General features: G+C 40.5%; 1 protein-coding gene across 1 annotated transcript in view; it reads right to left on the minus strand.

The window, feature by feature from the left end:
* The window catches only part of LOC306966004 (heparan-alpha-glucosaminide N-acetyltransferase), a 57796-nt gene that overhangs the window by 25031 nt on the left and 9663 nt on the right, over window positions 1-23102 (minus strand). The window contains exons 5-12 of the mRNA XM_079560635.1: window positions 22895-22964; window positions 22742-22808; window positions 19745-19812; window positions 12593-12669; window positions 10260-10290; window positions 10007-10167; window positions 3748-3860; window positions 3314-3423 (exon numbers count right to left, since the gene is read on the minus strand). Of these exons, the coding sequence (XP_079416761.1) occupies window positions 3314-3423; window positions 3748-3860; window positions 10007-10167; window positions 10260-10290; window positions 12593-12669; window positions 19745-19812; window positions 22742-22808; window positions 22895-22964 (697 nt within the window). The remainder of the gene's footprint in view (window positions 1-3313; window positions 3424-3747; window positions 3861-10006; window positions 10168-10259; window positions 10291-12592; window positions 12670-19744; window positions 19813-22741; window positions 22809-22894; window positions 22965-23102) is intronic.

A 23102-nucleotide genomic window follows, 5' to 3' on the forward strand; every position in this document is an offset into this window, starting at 1 on the left:
TTTTGTTTTTCCAATGAAAGAGGAAGACACAAAATAAATTAAATGTAGGTCCAAACTCATTCATAACTTTCCAAACATAAATGTAGCATCCCAATTCTTCACGGGGACAGGTTTATAAGCACGTTTCACAACTTGAATGGTCACTTTTCAGGGTCATCAGCACAGAAAAGCTACAAAACTAGCCTGAGAATTCATCAAATTGCTTCAAATGCTTTACACAGTGTTTTCCCCACCAATGTCTGAGTTTACAATGTACATACAAAGCAAATTTTGTTCCATTGTACAAGAAAAAACAAACAAACAGTTAAATAGTGCCTTGAAATCAATGATAGGTGTCGTGTTAAATTCTCACAATGACAAAGTGCCTCTTCAGTTAAACAAAAGATGCACAACCTTCTAAATAATTATGGCTGGACACTTTTCTTTTTTCCCTTTATAAATACAATGCCTTTTATTTAGTTCTAATTCAGTTTCTGTTTGTCAAGATGCCGCAGTTTAAACAAGTAATATATATAGTAGAGGCACTTTCTTTTCATAGAAATTCAATGTATGTCATTATACAATTGTATATATATTGTTGTTATTGTTACGGTGCCGGTTTGTTCTCTCATATGCAGCCTCGACACTCACCACTAGACTTATGTTTTTTTTATAATGTATAAGAAGGAAAGTATTTGTAGTTTGAGTGTTTCCAAGAGGTCAAATGAGGTACTTTCAGTAAGACGGAAAACTCTATGGGCATTTACTGCACCATTAAGATTTCATAATGATTTTTGGATACACCCTTTGCACCGAGCTTCACCGCAGCTCCAGTAGAGACGGAGCAGACCAAGAAATTGCATTGTCAGAAGTTAAATCACCAAAACATGTCTCAGCTCTGTGAGAGAGTCTTTAAGTGCATATGACAAGGTTTCATGCTTTATACTTAGCTTGATGGAAAACACGGAAAAAGGTTGAAAAAAATAATAATAAAACAGTGAAATAGGAAGAGGGAGAGTTGCATGTTCCAACTAAAGGACTGGGACTTGATGAAGGCCCATTGGTACAGTATGGTTACACAGTGACAGCTATGAAACGTGTACCTCTTTCCTGTGCTCTTGTACAATAAAGAAGTATAATAAAAAACAACACAAAAAACGTTGAAAGAAAAGAGAAAACTAGACATTTTATTAAACAGGGTTTCTGCATTAAATCTCACATTAAAGAGCACTACATGAATTGTGCCAAAACCAAGACCTTAAATGTGAAAATGGCATTAAATCTAAATTTATTGGAAAATGGTGAAAAAGCTCAACCATTTTTACTGTATAAGGTCATGGAAAATACCGAGATTGTGGTCTAAAACATATTCAGTTGCAGTTTGGGCTGAAATTGACCAAATTTTTGTTAAAAATGTGCACGTTTTGTCCAATTCTCTATACTCTGTTTGATGAAATGTTTGCTAATCTTAAAGGGGGGGTATTATGCAAAATCGACTTTTTCAAGCTTTACATCATGTTATTATGTCATTCCCTCATTAATAACATGCCTGAAGTGTTGCCTTGGCACATTCACGTATTTTTGTAACCTGGCTAACGCCATGCTGCTGTGTGCACTCGAATTATTTAGAACTGCACAACAGCCTGGGGACCATGGCCAAAATTTTCGCATGGATTTGGGAACCAATCACAGAGCGAGGAGGGCCGGCAAGACGATGACGCACTATTCATATACGGAAGCTTGTAGTTTATTTACGGATCCAACATGACAGCAGCAGACGCGATGGTATTTTTCGATCAAGCTATAGACCATGTTCTAAATAATTTACAGCGGGTACGTCATGCGTCATCTCATACGATGATACGATTGGCTGTGGCTACGTGCAGACGCATGATAGACTTTTTTTTCTTTTCGTATTGCCCAATAAACGGCTATGGACAATCGTAAACCACACCTCTCCTACGAGAAAATGAATTGGTGGTCCCCAGACTAAATATCACTTGTGATTTTAGTCTGGTGTTAGCCAGGCTAGTATTTTTGAGTAATCTGTAAAAACTCTGATGGCAGCCATTTTAGGGATAGGTTTGCCTGAGTCCTCCTAGGAACGCCCCCACCTCCTGGAGACGCCTCCGAGCTTTCGTCACCAGCCGAGTAACCAACCACTGCTCCTCAGCAGAACCCCCTCCCCACTGATGCCACAGACAGCGTGTGGAGGGGGCGTGTCGGAAAGGGTCAGAGGTTCTTAAAGAGACAGAGGCCTATTTCAAGACATTCACTACAGCCATTTTGAGAGAGCAATTTTATACAAGGCAGTTATTCTAATTTACTGCATTTACAGACCAACAGCAGGTTTCGTCATCATTGTAGTGTGATATAGACTGGTGCTATGTGATTGAAAAAAGCATAATACCCCCTCTTTAAGAAATGAAATATCTGCAGATTTCTTATTTCAAATATAGTATCAAAATGGCATTCAAAAGCATTACATTTCACTTTCTTTTGCCTGTATAAACCCTGTAAAAGCAAAATGATTGCGCTATGTTATGGGGAAATCATCGTCTAACCCGCTGGCTCTTAAAGGGGCTAGATGCAAGTTGGCCATTTTACGCTCACTACTGCCACCTCAGGTCATACGTGTAATGGCACCTTCTGTATTAAGCTCATGCGTGACGGCACTTCAGACCCGAAATGACACCTTTTTTAGTGACAGTGCAGGATTTTAGAGGCAGTTGTGGTGAATAGGTCTGGGCTCATTCTACACATTAGGATAGGGCTGGAACATGTGGGGGGAGGGAAATACATTATTTTAACATATTTAAACACTCGTATAGTCCCTTTAAGGTAGTAGTAATTAGAGATAATTTATACTTTAGAGATGCGTTGAAGTCAGGTGATAAGTATGGTATGCACTCAATTTGTGAGGCCTGGAGGTACTTGGCAGGTCAAATAATTTATGAGGTTGTACTAGGACAGCTAAATGTTTTGTAAAGTGATACCTGGTGAAATCAATTTAAAATCACTCTACAGTAGGATGTAGAATGTGTAAACAAAGAGTGACATGATTCATATCCGTGGCCAAACAAAAGCACAGTTCAATACAGAGCAACAGCAGAGGGGAGGGAGAACAACAGCACGTGAAAAGGCACCTGTCTGAGTCACTACTCATTTCATAACCAGAGCAAACATCCTCCCTTTAAACACAATTCTGCTGCTGCTGCTGAAGCCTTACTTTCCACACAGTGTTTGGCACGGAGTTCTGTCTATTGTAGTCAAACAACTAGCACTGAGAGTATTTTGTTTGTGATTTACTTGGATGAAAGTGAACAGGACTTACGTGGGACAGTTTGGTACGGGCAGCAGGAAGGTGAGGCACAGCCACACAGTCTCCAACAGGACGATGATCAGCCACTGCGGCCAGTAAAGGGTCAGGTCCTGAAACGGCTTCTGCAACAAAGAATGAGTCTCAGTAAAAAACAAGTTGATGTTCTGGGAAATGAGGTTCTCTATAGATGCAAGGGAGACGAAGGGAAAACAAGTGCATCCCGTTACTTTTGCTCTCTGCTTTCTGCGCTCTTGAAAAGGAGACGGGATTTGCTGGGAGAGCTACATAATAATCTAAGTTCAGACTTAACCGTTATCTACAATACTCAGGAGACGAGACAAAAATCAGTAGTCGTTTTTCCCTGGATGCGCCGGTGCCACTTTAACTTGTTTAAGGTTGGCTGCCTTGTTTGCGGAGACTGGAGTGAGTTTGTCAGAGAGACTCACCGTCCGCAGCGGCACCGGGATCAGGCCCCAGAAAGTCTGAAGCAGAGACAGGACGAGGTACGTGAAGCCCAAACGCTGCAGCACCCCGGGAACACGCAGCCAAGACCACGACACTGAAACAAAACAGGGAGTTTGTATGGACATTCCTGACACTTACGTAAACCTCTTTCAATACTTTGGGCCAAAAGAAAAGTTTGAGAGAAAAACCTGCAGTCCTTTTGGCAAACCTGGTAGTTTACCAGTTTAGACTACATTAGTTTAGTTTATTTGAGCAGTTTATCTTCAATGAAGGTTCTTGAGTCATCTTCTGTACTCTAGTTGAAGTGTCAAAGTTTTGCCTCTCATCCAAAAGGCTTCGTCACAATGGCCACTGGTTGCGCCGCTTACTAGGGCAGACATTCCTGCAGTACCTCCATATAGGGGCGGCAGAACAAGCTAGTCTTCCATAAGCAAGCATTACACTGTGATAATGCTGGGTTAGGCACAATTACAGGGACCAGGCTTGTTTTCGCAAGAAACATTTGAGAAATCTCGTATACTAATGATCATGCAAGGGTCTACAGTGAAGATCCCGCCCTTATGCCCTTTTTACGAGCATGCTACGTCACAGCTGGGTAGGAGGAGTCTGTGAATCCGCCATGATTTCCCTTTCAAATGTGGTCATTATGGTAAACGGGGAGGAGTGAGGAGACGGAGTCTATTAACCCCTTAACTCCCACCTGAACCGAGCACATTTTCTCCAGTTTGGCTTTACCCAAAGGCCCCAAAAGCTTCTGGAAAAAAAGCTGTGAAAATAGCAACAAAACTGAGACGAAAACAATGATGGAAATGTGACAAAAAAGTGAGAAAACATTGACAAAAAAGTGAGGAAAAATTCAAGACAAGAGAAAGAGGAGAGAATTCAAGAGAAAAATTCAGCCATTTTGAGAGAGAATTTTATTCAAGGCAGTTATTCTAATTTACTGCATTTACAGACCAACAGAAGGTTTCGTCATCATTGTAGTGTGCTATAGACTGGTGCTATGTGATTGAAAAAAGCATAATAATTTGCACCTGCCTTCCGATCATGAGACGACCCACTCTACCACCTGCGCCACTGTCTCCCTCGATCTTGTATTGATGATGGGAGACAGTGAAACTGCAAAGCCTTCTCCAGCACATCCCAAAGATCCTCAATGGGGTTTAAAAAGCTTCTTGAAAAAAAAATCGTGACAAAAACGAAAGGAAAACGAGGATGATAACACAACAAAAGAGCAACAAAGAGGCAATGAAACAGTGTCAAAAATGCGATGACAAAGTGGCAAAAATCTGATGAAAAGTGATAATAAATGGGTGGATAATGCAATGAAAAAACAGAAAACAAAAAAGCAACAAAAGAGTGACAATAGAGCAATGAAAAAGTAAAAAAAGAGATCCATTTCTGTTTTGAAGGTCTTAGACTGGCCAATAGGCTGTAGGCTTTTAGATTTGTATAATACGAGGGTCAGAGGTTAAGATCTGGACTCTGTGGCGGCCAATCCATGTGTGAAAATGATGCCTCATGCTCCCTGAACCACTCTTTCACAATGTGAGCCTGATGAATCCTGTCATTATCATCTTGGAATATGCCCGTGCCATCAGGGAAGAAGAATCCATTGATGGAATAACCTGGTCATTCAGGATGTTCAGCTGATCTCATTCTTTGGGTGCATAGTGTTGCTAAACCTGAGCAACTGCAGCAACAACAGATCATAACAGTTACACCCAGGTGGCGATGTATGTTTTGGTCAGGGATTTATCTTTTTACGGACCAGTAAATGAAATAAAATCAAGGTATTTCATTCGCTGTGCCTTTTCAGTGGGAAGCCCGAGGATGCCTTTAGCTCTGATGATGGATACGAGGCTGAACACCTCCGACACTCGCCTGATATAACTGCATGATAAGGCCTTTTTCTGTGAGTTAGAGCTAATTATTCACTCTGAGATGGATCCAGCTGGACACAGGAACTTCCTCCAATCATCTGAAGAAAGTCCCGCTTCCTCCGGCTCAATGATGGACCGCGACAACCGAGAAAATAGTGTCCCGCCCGGATGTGTGCACGTCAGGGAGCTAATCAGAGGCGCACCTTTATCTCCTGCCGCGGTGGGACGGGCTTTCGGGGTTAAAAGATTGATGGTAATCTACACATTAGTTAATTGAAAACCTTTTTTGTCACTCAAAGCGCGGTAAAACACTGTATAATCCAAAATATTGATCAAGACAAATCAAATAAAGAGGCGGAAATCTCTGCTTTCACAAGACGAGAGGAAGCTTTTACAAACGAGGCATTTGCTAATTTAATACCGGTCACACACTCGACGCTGAAATTTACAGCATCTCACACGCCCAAATAATCACCAGAAGACACCGCACATTTTACAAACAAAACATTAGATCAATGCTCTTAGAACTTTTAGTGACCATGTTAAATCGAGTTCACCGGAAATTAATTGTACCAAAAGGTTTAAACATTTTTTCCTCCTCACAAGTTGTTGCCCATGAAAATCACTAAGACTTAAAGGGACTATACAGAGTTTAAAAATGTTAAAATTAAGTATTTTCCTCCCCCTACATGTTCCAGCCATGTCCTAATGTGTAGAATGAGCCCAGACCTGTCCACCACAACTGCCTCTACAATCCTGCACTGTCATTCAAAAAGGTGTTAATTCGGGTCTGAAGTGCCGTCATGCACGAGCTTAATATAGAAGCAGCAGTTACACGTATGACCTGAGGTGGCAGTAGTGAGTATAAAATGGCCAACTTGTATCTAGCCCCTTTAAGTTTCTCATAATTTATGTCAAACTGAAACATGAATTAATTACTCAAGTAAACTTTACTTTTTTATTCTTACTTGAGTAAATATTTTGCCTTCCTGTGTGGAGTCTGCATGTTCTCCCGTGTCTGCGTAGGTTTCCTTCAGGTACTCCGGATTCCCCTATCACTAAAAACATGTACAATAGGCCTGAATGAATGAGAGTGTGTTTGAAAGTGTGAGTGGGGGGCGACGGATGTAAATTAGCCCAAGGCTAAGCACAGGTATTATGCAAAATCGACCTTTTCAAGCTTTATATCATGTTTTTATATCATTCCCTCATTAAAAACATGCCTGAAGTGTTGCCTTGGCACATTCACGTATTGTTGAGTAATCTGTAAAAACTCTGATGGCAGCCATTTTAGGGATAGGTTTGCCTGAGTCCTCCTTGGAACGCCCCCACCTCTCGGAGACGCCTCCGAGCTTTCGTCACCAGCCGAGTAACCAACCTCAGCAGAACCGCCTCCCCACTGATGCCACAGACAGCGTGTGGAGGGGGCGTGTCGGAAAGGGTCAGCAGAGGTTCTTAAAGAGACAGAGGCCTATTTCAAGACATTCGCTACAGCCATTTTGAGAGAGCAATTTTATACAAGGCAGTTATTCTAATTTACTGCATTTACAGACCAACAGAAGGTTTCGTCATCATTGTAGTGTGCTATAGACTGGTGCTATGTGATTGAAAAAAGCATAATACCTCTTTACCTCTTACCTCAATACCTCTTTAACATGCACTGTCCCGACCAAATAAACCAATAAATAAATAAAATAACGAGATGAGAGTGCTCGCGTGCATATAGGATATTGTGAATACTTTTCCAGTCCCATCTTCATGGGTTCAGCTTCTGGCTCCAAAAATATGCTGAATGTCCCGCCCCGCCCTTTACCCCCTTTCACCCTGGGCTTCATCCTGTACTAAAAAAAAGGATTATTTAGACCTTACTGTAGCCTGTCCCTCTCACCTCACGCTGCGGCGTAGTGATTCTGAGGTCATGTGACTCCCCAGGCTTTATTAGATCAGACTCTAGGAACGATCTGTGTGGGACGTCCTGTGAGAGCGACTGGAGTTTATGGTACAGTCACTACAGTGCTGAGCAGAGCAGCAGCTGCAAAGGCTGTAACTCTATCTGTTTGTAATTGTCCATTACCGCAGCCTTGTTTTCGCTCGATCTGCTCCCGTTAAACGTCCCCCGGCGCAGGATTTGGAGACTACACATGCAATAACAATATTTTAGTTAAACCAGTTACAGAGACGTCCATGCAGGAAGGTCCATTAGAGCTGGGGTGGGCTAATGGCGAGGGGTCCCCCAGTGAATAAAATTAGGATTTTAGCGCAAGATTCTCACACTTTCACCCAAACAATGCACCAAAATCTATTTAGACAAAACCTTTTAGTGAAATGTGTTTTATAGATTCTGGTGAATTTCTTCTGTAAAGCTATCCATGTGTGATACTTCAAAGATCACGTGGTTTGCTTTTCCAATATAATGAAACCAATAAATTGCGCAGACTGTGGCCTTGTTGCAACACACAAATTGAGTTAGCGCTAAGGTCTTGGACAGCAATGAAGTTTTAAGCTCCTGACGTAACCTGCTGAGGCTGCAATGGGCTTATGAGGTTTTATTCTTTAATTTCACATGTAAGTTGGTTGGTGGTTTGGACACGGCACATTAACGCACTGTGGTTGACAAAATATGTGGACAACCATTGAGCATTAGTGCTGCGTAAAGAAATGTGTCCGAGAGACTGACCGACTGAAAATACAAAAGTACAGCTGAAATATGTGTCTAAACTAAAGTTTCTACAAAGACAGACCACAGCTTGAGAAATGCTGTACATAATGAATATACATGATTATAATTCTAGAAGTGAAATGAGATGTGTGTCCTTGAGTACGTTAAAGCAGACACTTGAGAACTGGACATCTAAATAAAAAGCATTTTTATGGATCGTGGTAACGGGCTCGTTCTTGCTAGTATTACAGTGACAGTAAAGTGCTATTTTGCTCCTTAAAGGGACTAGATGGAAGTTTAAGTATAGTGTAATATATTAAATAGGGGGTATTATGCTTTTTTCAATCACATAGCACCAGTCTATAGCACACTACAATAATGACCAAATCTTCTGTTGGTCTGTAAATACAGTAAATTAGAATAACTGCCTTGTATAAAATTGCTTTCTCAAAATGGCTGTAGTGAATGTCTTAAAATAGGCCTCTGTCTCTTTAAGAACCTCTGACCCTTTCCGACACGCCCCCTCCACACGCTGTCTGTGGCATCAGTGGGGAGGGGGTTCTGCTGAGGAGCAGTGGTTGGTTACTCGGCTGGTGACGAAAGCTCGGAGGCGTCTCCAGGAGGTGGGGGCGTTCCTAGGAGGACTCAGGCAAACCTATCCCTAAAATGGCCGCCATCAGAGTTTTTACAGATTACTCAAAAATACGTGAATGTGCCAAGGCAACACTTCAGGCATGTTTTTAATGAGGGAATGAAATAATAAATGATGTAAAGCTTGAAAAAGTCGATTTTGCATAATACCCCCCTTTAAGCTTGTGCATGACGGCACTTCGGACCCGAATTAACAACAACTACAGGCAAAACAAACTATTTTCAATTTTCACGTTTTGGGCCAGTTTGGTCTCTTAAAGGGACTAGATGCAAATTGGTCATTTTTATACTCGCTACTGCCACCTCAGGTCTTACGTATAACTGCAGGTTCTATATTAAGCTTGTGCATAACGGCACATAAGGACATTGCTGGAACATGTAGGGGGAGGAAAATACTTAATTTTAACATTTTTAAACTACATATGGTCCCTTTAACAAATAAACATTCACCGAAAAAAAAAAAAAAGTTTAATTATTGCACTGATACAATGTTTCGCCATAGATTAATTTACTTAATCAATAGCACGGACTTCAGATTTTCCAGTCTTGGAAAAAGTTTTTTTCCCCAAGGTTTTTTTTTTTATATCAAACCCATATCTTGATTTGTTGAGTTTTAAACAAGGCTAAATTGAAAAAAATATATACAATTTTTAAACTAAACAAAATCCCCTCTGAAAAAGTCTTTGTAACTAATATGTCAACAAAATAAAACTATACATTTAAACTTGGCTTGATTCATTATTAAGATTTTGTTGCCAAAAATATAGAAATTTTGGGCATTTTCAGGCATAAAAGGCCTTATTTTCAAATGAAAACATAAAATGCCCCCCAAAAATCTCACATTTATGCCAGTAATCTACAGCAAAGGTTTAACTTTTTTTTTTTAAGTTTCCCTATTCACCTGTAGTGTCTCACCTTAAACATGTTTTTTTTTAACTTGTCCCTGAGAAAAAGTTAGGAAGGTTAGGGATGCACAACTTTACTCGTCCCCGATTCCATTGTTTGTAAAATCCGGTACAGGGCCTATAAATTATATAATGCTCTTACATGGGCCGTCCCGTGGAGAGTAGTTGAGGAAGCAGAACCCGAGCAGCAGCAGCACCACAGTCCTCCAGGTCACTTTACGAATCAGCTGCCACCGACCCACTCCCCTCCTCTGCATCGAGCTGACGGCCAACACCACGGACGTCCCGATGATGAATACGAACCTACAGTCACAAAGGTAAAGTATAGGAACACTTCAGTATTAGGGAGTATTTTCTAACGGCGGATCAGAAAAAAACAACAAACTTACACTTACCACGGCATGACAAGATCAGCCACTGTCAGACCTGAAAGACGCCACAGAACAGATTTATCGTTCTGCTCCATTTCTATCGAGAAACTACATTGAATAAAGATTAATGTCATGTCCTCAAGTCTTTATCATTATTGTGTCATTTGTAGAAGGTGTAATTCATAAAATATCTTTGGTCCAGAGACACCGAAGGCCCAGCAGCAAAGACATGATTAATCAAAGTTTGTCTGAATCGATGCAGAAAGTGACAAAGAGGCTATTACTAAAGCTAAAGACCGACGAGGTGATGGAGGGAATGGATTTGAGGAAGAAAAGTTTTTGGTCATGAATTAACAACTGAACTGAGTCCAGGTTCACCTCCCGATTATAAATTGTACAATGTGAAAACTTGCCAAAGCCTTATGATCAACACAGCCTTATGATCAACACAATACAAGAAGAAGTTGGTAAGAACCTGAACAGTTAAAAAAGACAGAACCATTTTTTTTGCTTCTTTACTTCAATGTTTACTCAATCGTCTGGTGTAAAAAGCGGAAATGCATCTGTAAATGTGACTCATTAAGCTCTTAGGGGAGCAGGAGATACTCAGCAATATGCAGCGAAAGTTGGCAACGCTTATGTCCTTTGTCTCATAAAAAGTGGGCACAAACTGCAGGAGGCGCTACGTTTTTGGCAATTGTTTCATTTTTAATCTGTTTTACTTCTTTTTAGCGGTGGAGCTCATTTACATTGCAATTGTGATGATCCTTTGTGCAGCACTTTTGGAAACGTCTGTTGTTTAAATGTGATAAAGTGGATTGGATTGGATTTCTCAAAACGAAATTAAAATCAGGGCTGCCCAATATGAGAAAAAAACAATAGCAACATTTTTGAATGTTTTGAATATTGCAATAATATTAGAATTCAATTAAGTATTTCACAAAACCATTTTAGTTAATTCTCTCTCTGTCTATTATATTACTAAGTAGTGAGTAAGTACAATAATGAGACAAAAAAAAAGGCGAAAATGTAATTACATTTTTAAGTTACCATGCGTTGTGGCTTCTTGCGATATGGAAAATGCATCACATACTATTGCAATATTAATAATTTGGCGATATCTACACTACCGTTCAAAAGTTATTAAGAGATAACTTAAAATGTCCTTATTTTTGACAGAAAAGCACTGCTTTTTTCAATGAGGATAACATTAAAGCAGAACTAAGTAACTCTTACCCCTAGAGGCCATAAGCACCACTGCAGGTGTCAGAGCATTAATTGTCCGTGAGAGTAAATACTACTGACAGAAAAGACAAAGGGAGAGAGGGATATTGTACATCCAGTTACACAATGGAGAGATTTTTTTTCACTCAAACTTGGCTGTAAATACTGTTTCTTCTTCGTAATTCCATTAGTGTGTATTGGTGACTCTGACCCGTAGGCAGCGAAGTTGCAATTCTGGTTTTCTGGCCAGAGACACCAGGGGGAGATGAAAGACAATCCAATCATCCCATTATCACTTGTATTACCCCCAGAGGGACTACAGAAATGATTTATTAAGGTAAACAAGTTACTTAGTACTGCTTTAAACTAATCATTAGAAATAGAGTCTAGACATTGTTAATGTTGTGAATTCTTATTCTAACTGGAAACTGGTGATTTTTAATGGACTACGTAGGTGTACAGAGGCGCATTTCTAGCAAACCATCGCTCCAGTGTTTTAGTGGTACATTGTGTTAGAGGGTAATTAATTATGCTAGCACTGCTGAAAACTGTTTTGCTGATAGGGGAAGCTGTAGAACTGGCTTAGGTGACCTCAAACTTGGGAACGGTAGTGTATATAGTGCAGCAGTCATGAAAACGATCCTCATGCTATGCTAACTGAATACAAATCATATTACAGACATGTATGCCCATAGTGTAAATAAAAGTCTATATTTTGTCAGCTGCTGTTAAACACTCTGCCCTCACCTGCTCTTGTTCATGAATCAATGAGTAAACATCTTTTGTACTTTGGATCCGACCTCAATGACGAATGTTTGTTTTGAAACTGGGTTGATCATTATTAGAGTGACAGCTGTACTCAAAACACCACTGATTTTGAGTAATGGCTCCCGTTAAATAAGTCGATGTTACAATGGGGTCAATCTGCGATGTCTACATAATTTAGGTTTTAAAAAAGTGGTAGTTGTTTGCAAATTACAATATTACACAGCACCACAGTGGCTGGTAATGAAAGGAGGATTGATAATAACAAGCAGTGGCTATCAAAGTTGTGGTCTCAGGGCTTTCTGCTTTCTGAGATCATTTCATTTATACTTCAGCTATATGATTTAGACATGGTTTTCAGTACAAACCGTTCCATGGAGCATGTTGGAAGAACCAGTAGCCGCCTCCTCCATAGTTCACAAACACCATTATTGTCAGGGAAAACCTGCAACAGCAAGTCGACATGAGAAATATGACAGAGAACAGCATTCATCAGCTTGTGTAAAATTGATTAACTTACAGAAAACCGCGGCAAACATTTTAACAAGAAAGCACTTTTGAGTTCCCAAATGCACAGTACATTTGTAGGCGCTTGAATACATTTAATTCATCCATTAATAATAACGTCTAAATTAAAGCTAGCGATGCCAAGTGGGTGCTTTTCAAACTCACAAATGCAACGTAATGCAACCTAAGCATTATGAATCACTCAGGAAATGAGCGGCTGTCCCCTGTCTCCTCCAACAGAAGTGCTGAGTCCAGACTTCAGACTAATACACGGTACACTCTATACTTCGCTGCGGCCAACTCTCCTCGACACGTGACGGACAGCTCCGGACAAACTGCGCAAGCCATTAACACCGAACCGAAGGGAAAAATGGATGGTTTTGGAGATTTATTCATCCATTTGCTGTTGGCCGTATAAAGCAAGTGACCTGATGAAACCTGAACACATTTCAAAACTGTCATAGGAACAGGAAACATTGTCAAACATTTTTTAACCTCTGAACCCCCGCCTGAACCGAGTGCATTTTCTCCAGTTCGGCCTTACCCAAATCTTAAAGAGGGGGTATTATTCTTTTTTCAATCACATAGCACCAGTCTATATCACACTACAATGATGACCAAACCTTCTGTTGGTCTGTAAATGCAGTAAATTAGAATAACTGCCTTGTATAAAATTGCTCTTTCAAAATGGCTGCAGCGAATGTCTTGAAATAGGCCTCTGTCTCTTTAAGAACCTCTGACTCTTTCAGACACGCCCCCTCCACACGCTGTCTGTGGCATCAGTGGGGAGGGGGTTCTGCTGAGGAGCAGTGGTTGGTTACTCGGCTGGTGACGAAAGGTCGGAGGCGTCTCCAGGAGGTGGGGGCGTTCCTAGGAGGACTCAGGCAAACCTATCCCTAAAATGGCTGCCATCAGAGTTTTTACAGATTACTCAAACATACGTGAATGTGCCAAGGCAACACTTCAGGCATGTTTTTAATGAGGGAATGACATAATAACATGATATAAAGCTTGAAAAAGTCGATTTTTTTCATAATACCCCCCTTTAAAGCTTACAGCCAATAGGCCAATCTAACGCCTTATTTGAAAGCGAAGACCTACAAAACTGATGCAAAAACACAACAAAAAAGTGACAAAAACACAACAAAAAAGTGACCAAAAAACTATGAAAAAGTGATAAAAATGTGACAAAAATGCAATAAAAAAGCCACAAAAACACATTTTTGCTACTTTTCTTTTTTCTACTTTCTTGTTGCTTTTTATTGTTGCATTTTCTCATTTTTTGGTCACTTTTTCATTGCTTTCTTGTCACGTATTTGTCACTTATTTGTTGTTCTTTTGTTGCTTTTTTGTCCTGTCTTCATCTTCGTTTTTCTTTTTCGTTTATGTTGTGATTGAGAAGCTTTTTTCAAGAACCTTTCAAATTTGGGTAAAGCCAAACTGGAGGAAAATGTGCTCGGTTCAGGCGGGGGTTGGGGGCTGTTTAACCATTTTGCTCCTCTCCATGTCTCTGTATCTTTATTTAGTAGAAAAAACATATTTGTTTATAGCAGAACTGCAACTTGTTTACCGTAATAAATCCTTTCCATAGTCCCTGTGGGGGTAATACAAGTGTTAATGGGATGATTCATCCCCCCCTGGTGTCTCTGGCCAGAAAACCACAATTGCAACTTGCTGCCATCGGGTCGGAGCAACCAATACACACTAATAGAATCACGAAGAAGAAGCTAACAGGCTAACGGGCAAAGCTAGCTGCGGGCTAGCGCCACTTAAACAGTATTTATAGCCAAGTCTGAGTGAAAAAAGTATCTCCATTGTGTAATTGGATGTAAAATATCCCTCTCTGCCTTTGTCTTTTCTGTCAGCGTAGTATTTACTCTCACGGACAAATAATGCGCAAAAAAACACAACATGCTACGACACCTTCAGTGGCGCTTATGACCTCTAAGGGCATGAGTTAGTGCGGCTTTAAGTAATGGTGGAAAAAGGGGAGAAAATTCATTTTTTTCTCTTTGTTTTCCCCCTGGCTGCTTCGAACATGACCATATATGGGCAATTCCAAACATGCTGTCTGTATTACATTTACCAGCTATGTAAATGTAATATATCATTATAACAATGCTATCCACATGTGTACTTCGGTTGAGCCAAAACCTGCATGTGGAAGAATGTCAGTAACCAGCTTAGTCGAGGGAGAAGTGGTCATTTTAAAGCCGTAAATACCTACATTTGTGCTCTTTATTCTGGTCTGATCAAATAAAAAGAACACGAATCATAAAAGGACTTGGGAGCGGTAATGTCGTTAGTGCAGCCTCTGTCTGTCTGATAAGGTGCGCTGTATCTCCGCTGCCGCCTCTTGTTTTTCTGCTGTGATTGAATTAAGAGGTGCACGAAGCCATTACTGCTGTTTTAGCCCCAACCTGCTGATACCGAGGCTAATCGGACGCTCTCATCTCAAAAGGGCCATTAAAGGGGACTGAAGCATCTACTCTTCCTCTCACGGATTGATACACAAGCACGCAAAGATATATTTATTTACATTGTGCTGAATATATCCATTAGTCTCCATAGCGACACGTCTCAAGGTTAAATAACAAACCAAATGACAACACAAATAAGATCTGTATTTGTGCGTGAAGCACTTTTTCATAATGTGTGCCAGTGTTACTAGATAAATTTGACAATGGGCAAGTAAATACAAGTCAATATGAGTGAATTGTAAAAAAGCATTTAAAGCCCAGCAGTTGAAATGTTGTAAATAGAAAACCTTTTCTGTAGATTAATGACATAAGAACAGGTATCCTATTGTTGGATGTTTCCAAATAAGAAATTGTATGAGTAAAAGAAAAACAGTTCATGTGTCAATAAAAATCAACAGGATGAACATTCAAAGGGTTCAAGAAACAAAATTCTTCGGAGTCACATATAAAGCGGAAAGAATTTGGGGCTCAACCAGTAAACTCATACACCGGCTCTGAAAACAAGACAACATTTAAAGGAACAGGACACTATTTTTACATACTGCGATATGTTCTTACCTGAGCTTAGACAAGTTGATACGTACCTGTCAGGTCTTTGTGCCCGTGGAAGAGCGTGGTAGCTTCTAACTTCACCCCCGTTTGGAGCTATAGGAATAAACTGGGAGAGGCCAAATGCTAACAACATCTTTGGCCGTTTTGCGTGACTGAGGGCACGCACAAAGACCAGACAGGTATTTAGGGCAGGGCATACAACTCGTCTAAGCTCAGGTAAGAACATATCTCAGTATGTAAAAATGGTGGCCTGTTCCTTTAAAGGGGGGGTATTATGCAAAATCTACTTTTTCAAGCTTTACATCATGTTATTATGTCATTCCTTCATTAAAAACATGCCTGAAGTGTTGCCCTGGCACATTCACGTATTTTTGAGTAATCTGTAAAACTCTGATGGCAGCCATTTTAGAGATAGGTGACGCCTCCGAGCTTGCATCACCAGCCGAGTAACCAACCACTGCTCCTCAGCAGAACCCCCTCCCCACTGATGCCACAAACAGCGTGTGGAGGGGGCGTGTCGGAAAGGGTCAGGGGGTTCTTAAAGAGACAGAGGCCTATTTCAAGACATTCCTGCAGCCATTTTGAGAGAGCAATTTTATACAAGGCAGTTATTTAAATTTACTCCATTTACAAACCAACAGAAGGTTTCGTCATCATTGTAGTGTGCTATAGACTGGTGCTATATGATTGAAAAAAGCATAATACCCCCTCTTTAAAGGTGCATTATGGAACTTTTTCGAACAGACTATGCAGTGTCTTTTCCGCAGATCTCAGCGCTTTGTAGTAAAATACAGCTTGTTTGTTTTGAGCCCACACCTGTCTCTGCTTTTGCCCAAAGCCGCTCCCACGAGCCGCTGCAGAGGGACGGAGAAAATAAATAAATGGGCCGACATTGTTGACTCTCAGAGCGGGCCCGGGAAAGTGTCTATGGCAGGGGCGACTGGGGAGGCCGAGCTGACCGTGACATTACGCAATTGTGCATGAGTGCAGCAGGGAACACAGCGTGTGTGTCAGTGTTGGGTAGAGACAGAAAGAGAAAGAGGGATGAGATGCCGGTCAAACGTTTTCAGGGGAGGACACAGCTACTTGCTGAAACAGAAGTGCAAAATTAACACTGAACAATGAGTGATAGGAATCTTTGCTCAATTTGTAGTGGTGCAGGCTTTCTAGTGGTTATACAGTGTATACCAGCGTATCACATAGACTACACCACTGGTACCCCATACAAATATACACATTTGTGGAGGAAAGGTTATTCAGGGAATATATAAAATAGGTTTTTGGACAATTTCCCAGTGTCACTACTTGCCCATGGACACAAGACCTTTTGAGATGTAAAATCAAGCCCATTTCTGAATTACATAAGTTTTAATTTTATTTAGCCTCCATTTTGCAGGAACGTCCCTTCGTTAAAACAATCCAACAAAAGAGGGAATGCGAGATTTCTGTTTTAACTTTGACAATTTGTTCTTTGTAATAGACATTAATAGACTCCCTTTGATTCAAATCACAGCATATGCATTACCAATTACTAACTGTGCAGTACATTTCCCTGCTTCCAATAAAGAGCTCCAGTCTATCAGTACACGGTGTCTGGTTACCTAATGCCACTGCTGTATCAAGCACTCGGACATCCAATCTAGTCATAATAAATCACTGGCACGTGACTGGAAAAAGCCGCTAGTTTTTCATGTGGCTAACGACGCATCCTGTCTGAAACCTAAACTTGTTTTACAGCCGTCTTTAGACTAAAAAAAAACCTGTCAAAAATGAGCTGACCACCTGGTGTAAAACTTGATATTTCTCGAATAGTTGTTCCTTGCGCTGTACAGTTCAGCTGCCATTTAAAGGAAACTATGGGCAGCCAGGCTTTTAGTATTGCGCCGCAAGATTAAAATCCAAATCCTTTTAGAAAAATTAACAAGCGCACACTCCGCTGTTCACTGTATATCACGTCAGAGCAGCCGAGACCAATGACGGATGTGGTGATTCTCGGTAAAAGTTGTTGTGCTTATCAAATGCATGGATCATAAGTCACCAAAGGAGGAAGCTGAGTCAGGCTTTGATGTAAATATTGGTTCGTTATTTCAGGTATTAGCCAAAAGAGTGTCAAGAAGTGTGCGAAAAACAGAGGCGTCAGTAAAGCTGATGCAAGTGGATGCTGGTGGGTAATGATGCTGCAAAAGAGGGGGGAAATATGTATCTGTTAGTAAGTATTATAATCATTTGTTGTAGTTTTGTGCTTTTCAAATGCTTCTCCTGTACAGTTCAGAATAAAACACCAATCACTGACTGTCATGGGCAAAATCTGGTAACTGGTAACATAGTCCATAGAGCGACATTACTTCCATGATGTGAATGCTGAATTAAATATTTCACCTAAAACTTACAGTGTTATGCAATGCTAAAACATAGGTAAACTGTAGTACAGCATAATCGCACATATAGGAGACAAAGTGAATAGTTATTTAATTATTGGTTATAGCACAAGGTAGAAGTCGACCAATATGGCTGATTTTGGGGGATTTTTGTTTGTAGATGCCGATATGCACGTGACATCCAAATGTCTCATCTATAATCCTGTGGATGATGCTTCTGAACTGTAAAATGTGTCAGTGTTACCTATGACACTAGGGGGCCCCTTAAATGGGGTCATTGGGCAGATTTCAGGACAATCATGTTTAGTAGGTACTTGATCCCAGGTCTACAAACTTCTGACTAATTTTCATTGCGATGTTTCTCGGTTCCTCTCAGGCCTAAGAAGTTAGGAGTGCTCATTTTAAAGTTCTGAGCTTTCGGGTCCAGAGATATTGGTTATTTTACAATATTTTACGTTATTTTACAATATTTTACAATATCGGCCGATAGCTGATTGTAAAATACTAAAATATCGGCCTGATATATCAGCTGGCCAATATATCGGTTGGCCTCTAGCACAAGGTACTTTGTGAATTGAACAAGTGGCCAATCGAAGCACTCTTAGGGAATATTTATCTTTAAATAGAAGCCGAACAGCAACAGTATGAATGAATAGAGCATTTTGTAGGCGTGTTGCACCTAATTTAATTTGAAGTTGCATGTCTGTATGTTGTGTGTAGACTTAGGGCTCCAAATCAGAAATGTAAATGAGAGAATGCTGTGTGAGTAAAAAAGCTGCTGCTGATCCACGTTTGTGCTAAAGAGATTGTACACCAGTGCCTGAAAACCATGCCCTACCACTCCAAGACAAGAGATTATCAGATCAGTGGGCTTCATTGTATCATAATCTATTTTGTTGATATCTTTTACCGGAGAGACCAGGTGCAAATTTTAAACAATCAAACTTCCCAATGGGTTAAACTTGCGGTTTCCTGAACCCATCACATCCGTATCCATTGGCCACAGATACACATCGTGCGTTATTGCCATCGCTCTCCCTCCGTCTCTCCCTCCTTTTTGGCAGCAGATCTATGGCTGTGTGGTTGTGTGCCGATATGCCGCCCGTATTATTGCATCAACTATTTGGCAAAGGGGGGGAGGTCATAGCCACACCAGCTTCCTGTTCCCAGATAGACGTGCATTGTGTCTAGCCCCAGGCCGCAATTAAAGAGCCGAGATTCAATCACTCCTGCTCCTGCACAGACGCACGCTGTTCCCGAGCGCACACACATATACTGTACAGCAGACAGGCAGCCCAGAGCCCTGAGCTATAGCGTTTGATAAGAGCGAGGCAGAGGGGAGCCTGTGGCCAGACGCTGACCCCTCCAATTATTCACCACAGACCAGGCCCTGCCGCTGTAGATCCTCATTACACTACATAGGTTTCGTTCACGTTGCAGAATTTGCTGAAGTTATAATCGCAGATGGGCCAATGTGACACAACAGAGAGTCCAAAAAATAACAGAGATATTAGCAATAACTATGTCCAAGCATCAGCAATGTGACTGTCAAGAGGATGTTATGACGTCATGACTGTGTATGAACGTGGTGATTGTTTTTTACCCTCGAAACGTGTCCAGCGACTGAAGACGGGTGGATTTGGGTTTGTCGGAATCAGGAGGTGGTTCACTCTGCACAGACAACAACAACAAAACAAAAACGTCTTTACTTTTTGTTCTCATTGGCTTTTGTGAAATGGGTGAAGTGCCCTGCTGATAGACACAACAGCATTGGAGGCAAAGAGGAGTTTAAATCGGCTTCATGGAGATGCTTACTCCAGGTATAGTCAGTGTTTTTTATTTGATTAATTTCCTTCATTTAACATCATGAAGAAAAAGGAGCAGAAAGAAGAAAGATCATCATAATCACAATATATCTAGATCAGTGTCTAGGTCATTAGAAGAATATAATTGTATTTTTTTTGTTTTTTGTTTATCTTGTGACACAGCAAACCAGTGGCTTCAAAATGAATTACATTAGTTCAAGTGGCGACGGCACGTCTTTTTATAGGTACAGTTAATCACTCGACACTCCGAGGCGCAAAATTACCACTTATTCTGAGAAATGTGATTATTTCAAGTGTAATTACTCATTTAGCTTTTGCCCTCAAACTGTGTGAACTCAAACCTGATGATTACCACGGCGACTCAGATTGCTCTGTACATTTCTTTCCACAACACTCGATCGTCAGATGTAAAACTGTTGACTGAACCACACAGTGGCTCAGTGCCACTAGGTCATATCTCATAATAAACTCATTTGTCGATATTTTGACAGGGTCACGGTGGCGCCTGACTCTCCTACACCCCGTGAAGGCAGCACTGGGTCGGCTGTGGCCTGCTGCCCTCTCATTTAGATTAGCTGGACTCTTCAAGGAGCCAGAGCAGGAAGACACACGGCCCTAATGCGCTTTGATTGATCTGCATGCCAAACCAGCGCCGTATGGACCACAGAGGAGGCATTCATGCGCACCAAAAATACACCCCATCAAACGGGATGATTGGCGGATACAGGGCCCGTCCCTCTGTGCTCGAGGTCTGCCGTACGTCGCCAACATTTGTATCAATCATAGCATTAGAGACTCCCAGGGGCTTGGTCACAGGGGGCTCAGCAATTTGGGTTTCCAATCTCTGGCAGAAAAGTTGGTCAGTAGACTTTGGCGTACTTTTTCCCTAATATATAAACAATATGTGTCAGGAAAACTAGACGACCACTCAGCAAATGTATGTGTGTGGTTCCAGGATTAAAAACAATATATTTTTTGCCTGAAATATATACAAATTGACACTTTACTGGTAGAAGAGGGGGTCAGAGTTTAGTGTCCTTGTAAAGGGGCTGGACTGGACCATATACAGTAGATAAAGTTTATAAAGTGATGATAGTAACTCTGCATAGCTTGGCACCACAAAGTAAGGTTTCAAAATTAGTCTCTAGATCCACAAGGTATGCTACGTTATATCGCAAACTGGTGTTGTTGTCAGACAGGTTAGTTTTACTCTACTGATGATGTTGCAATGGTAAATGCCTGAAACTTCGTGGAGCCAGCAATCAAACAAATTTGGGATCATTCTTTCATTTGTAACCTCTAGCAGCTAGCTCTTGCACGCTACTAAGTGATTTTTGGATGTGCGTGTCTCATAAATTCATGAACATTCCAGGTTATTGGTACGTCAACAATAAACTGCTGTAAAACTGAAAGCATGAACAAACATGCTACTAATGCTCTGCTGTGGGAGAAGTGGGTTATGAAAGTAGAGCATTTGGAAAAGCACCTTATGTATTAAAACCTCATGATTGACCAAGCAGAGTCGTGAACCTACCCGCTGACTCTCTCTCGCAATGTCAGAAAATTGCTGCTAGACGACCTGTTTAGTTGTGGTGTACTGGAAAAAATGCTACCCTATCTTGGAAAAATGGCTTGAAATGTGCTTGATTTAACCCCTTAACTCCCACCTGAACGGAGCACCTTTTTCTCCAGTTTGGCTCTACCCCAGTCCAAAAGCTTCTGGAAAAAAGCTGTGAAAATACTAGCAACACAACTGAGACGAAAACAATGATGGAAATGTGACAAAAAAGTGAGAAAACATTGACAAAAAAGTGACAAAAAATTGATGAAAAAGAGGCAAAAATGTCACAAGAAATTAACAAAAAATGACCCAAAAAATGACAATAATGTTACAAAATGTGACCAAAAAAATTACAAAAATATGTCAAAAATGTGATAAAAATGTGACAAAAAAATGACAAAAATGTGACAAAAAAATGATCAAAATGTAACAAAAAAATGACAAAAATGTGATTAAAAATTGACGAAAAAAATACAAAAAATTGACAAAATGTGACAAAAAAAATTACAAAAATATGATAAAAATTTGACAAAAAATCACAAAAAAATGACAAAAAAATGACAAAAAATGTGACCAAAATATGATTAAAAAAATTACAAAAATGTGACCAAAAAATGACCAAAAAATGACAAATAAAGTGACGAAAATGAGTTGAATACCCAACAAAAAAATGATGGAAAAAAAATCTGATGACGTGAGGAAAAAGATCCTCTCGGTTCAGGCGGGAGCTAAGAGGTTAAGACAATTAATGCTGATGTTGAGCAGGTTTGGACAGTCTTGAAATATGATTGCCAAGCATTAACTCGCTTAAAATAAAATAAATTTACTGAGGCAAAAAAGACAAAGGCAAGAAAAATCATTCTTGTTCTATTGGCAATAAGGTAGTCCAAACATGAAATAAAAATCAGCACAAATTCCGATAATTCTGATAAGATAAAATGGCAACACAGTGGCCAGCAAATAAAACAGTTAACCCCAAGGTCAGAGTGAAATAATGCAGAGATCAAACCAGTGGATGGTATTGAGCATCTTTATGATTTTCAATCTTAAATTTCCAATGTGTCTGACACTGGAGACTCCCTCACTCCAACACTAATTGTCTTGAAATGGCTTTAATTAGCTTCGCATTGATTATAGAGCAATCCATCACACTGTATTATGCCAAGGTTTTATCCGTGAGGCAGGAATCGAACGTGCAGTCGGTGTTACTTACATTATCCACCGTATACTGAGGGCTCCTGCAGCAAATGGTCCTGATGAATTTTGATGTATCGCGCCTCCTGTGAGCGGGAAATGAGTTTGGTCTCGGCTGGTTTTGATGGAAGAAAGAATCAATGGGGTTTTTTATAAAAGGAAAATCACTTACCTGTATATGTACGGAGCAGCAACAAACACGAGAGACAGAGAGAGCAGGAGGAGAGCTGCCACCAGGAGAGCTGAAAGAAGGAAAAGAGGCTACTTTACTGAAGAGTTGCACGATTTTGGAAAATTATATGTGTTGCAATTGCATGTGGATGAGCTTTTTATTCATTTCTTATTCAAATTCAGGTCACAGACAGGAAGTATTTTAATCA

The sequence above is a fragment of the Gobius niger genome, assembly GCF_951799975.1.
Source record: "Gobius niger genome assembly, chromosome: 7".
NCBI classification, from domain to species: domain Eukaryota; kingdom Metazoa; phylum Chordata; class Actinopteri; order Gobiiformes; family Gobiidae; genus Gobius; species Gobius niger.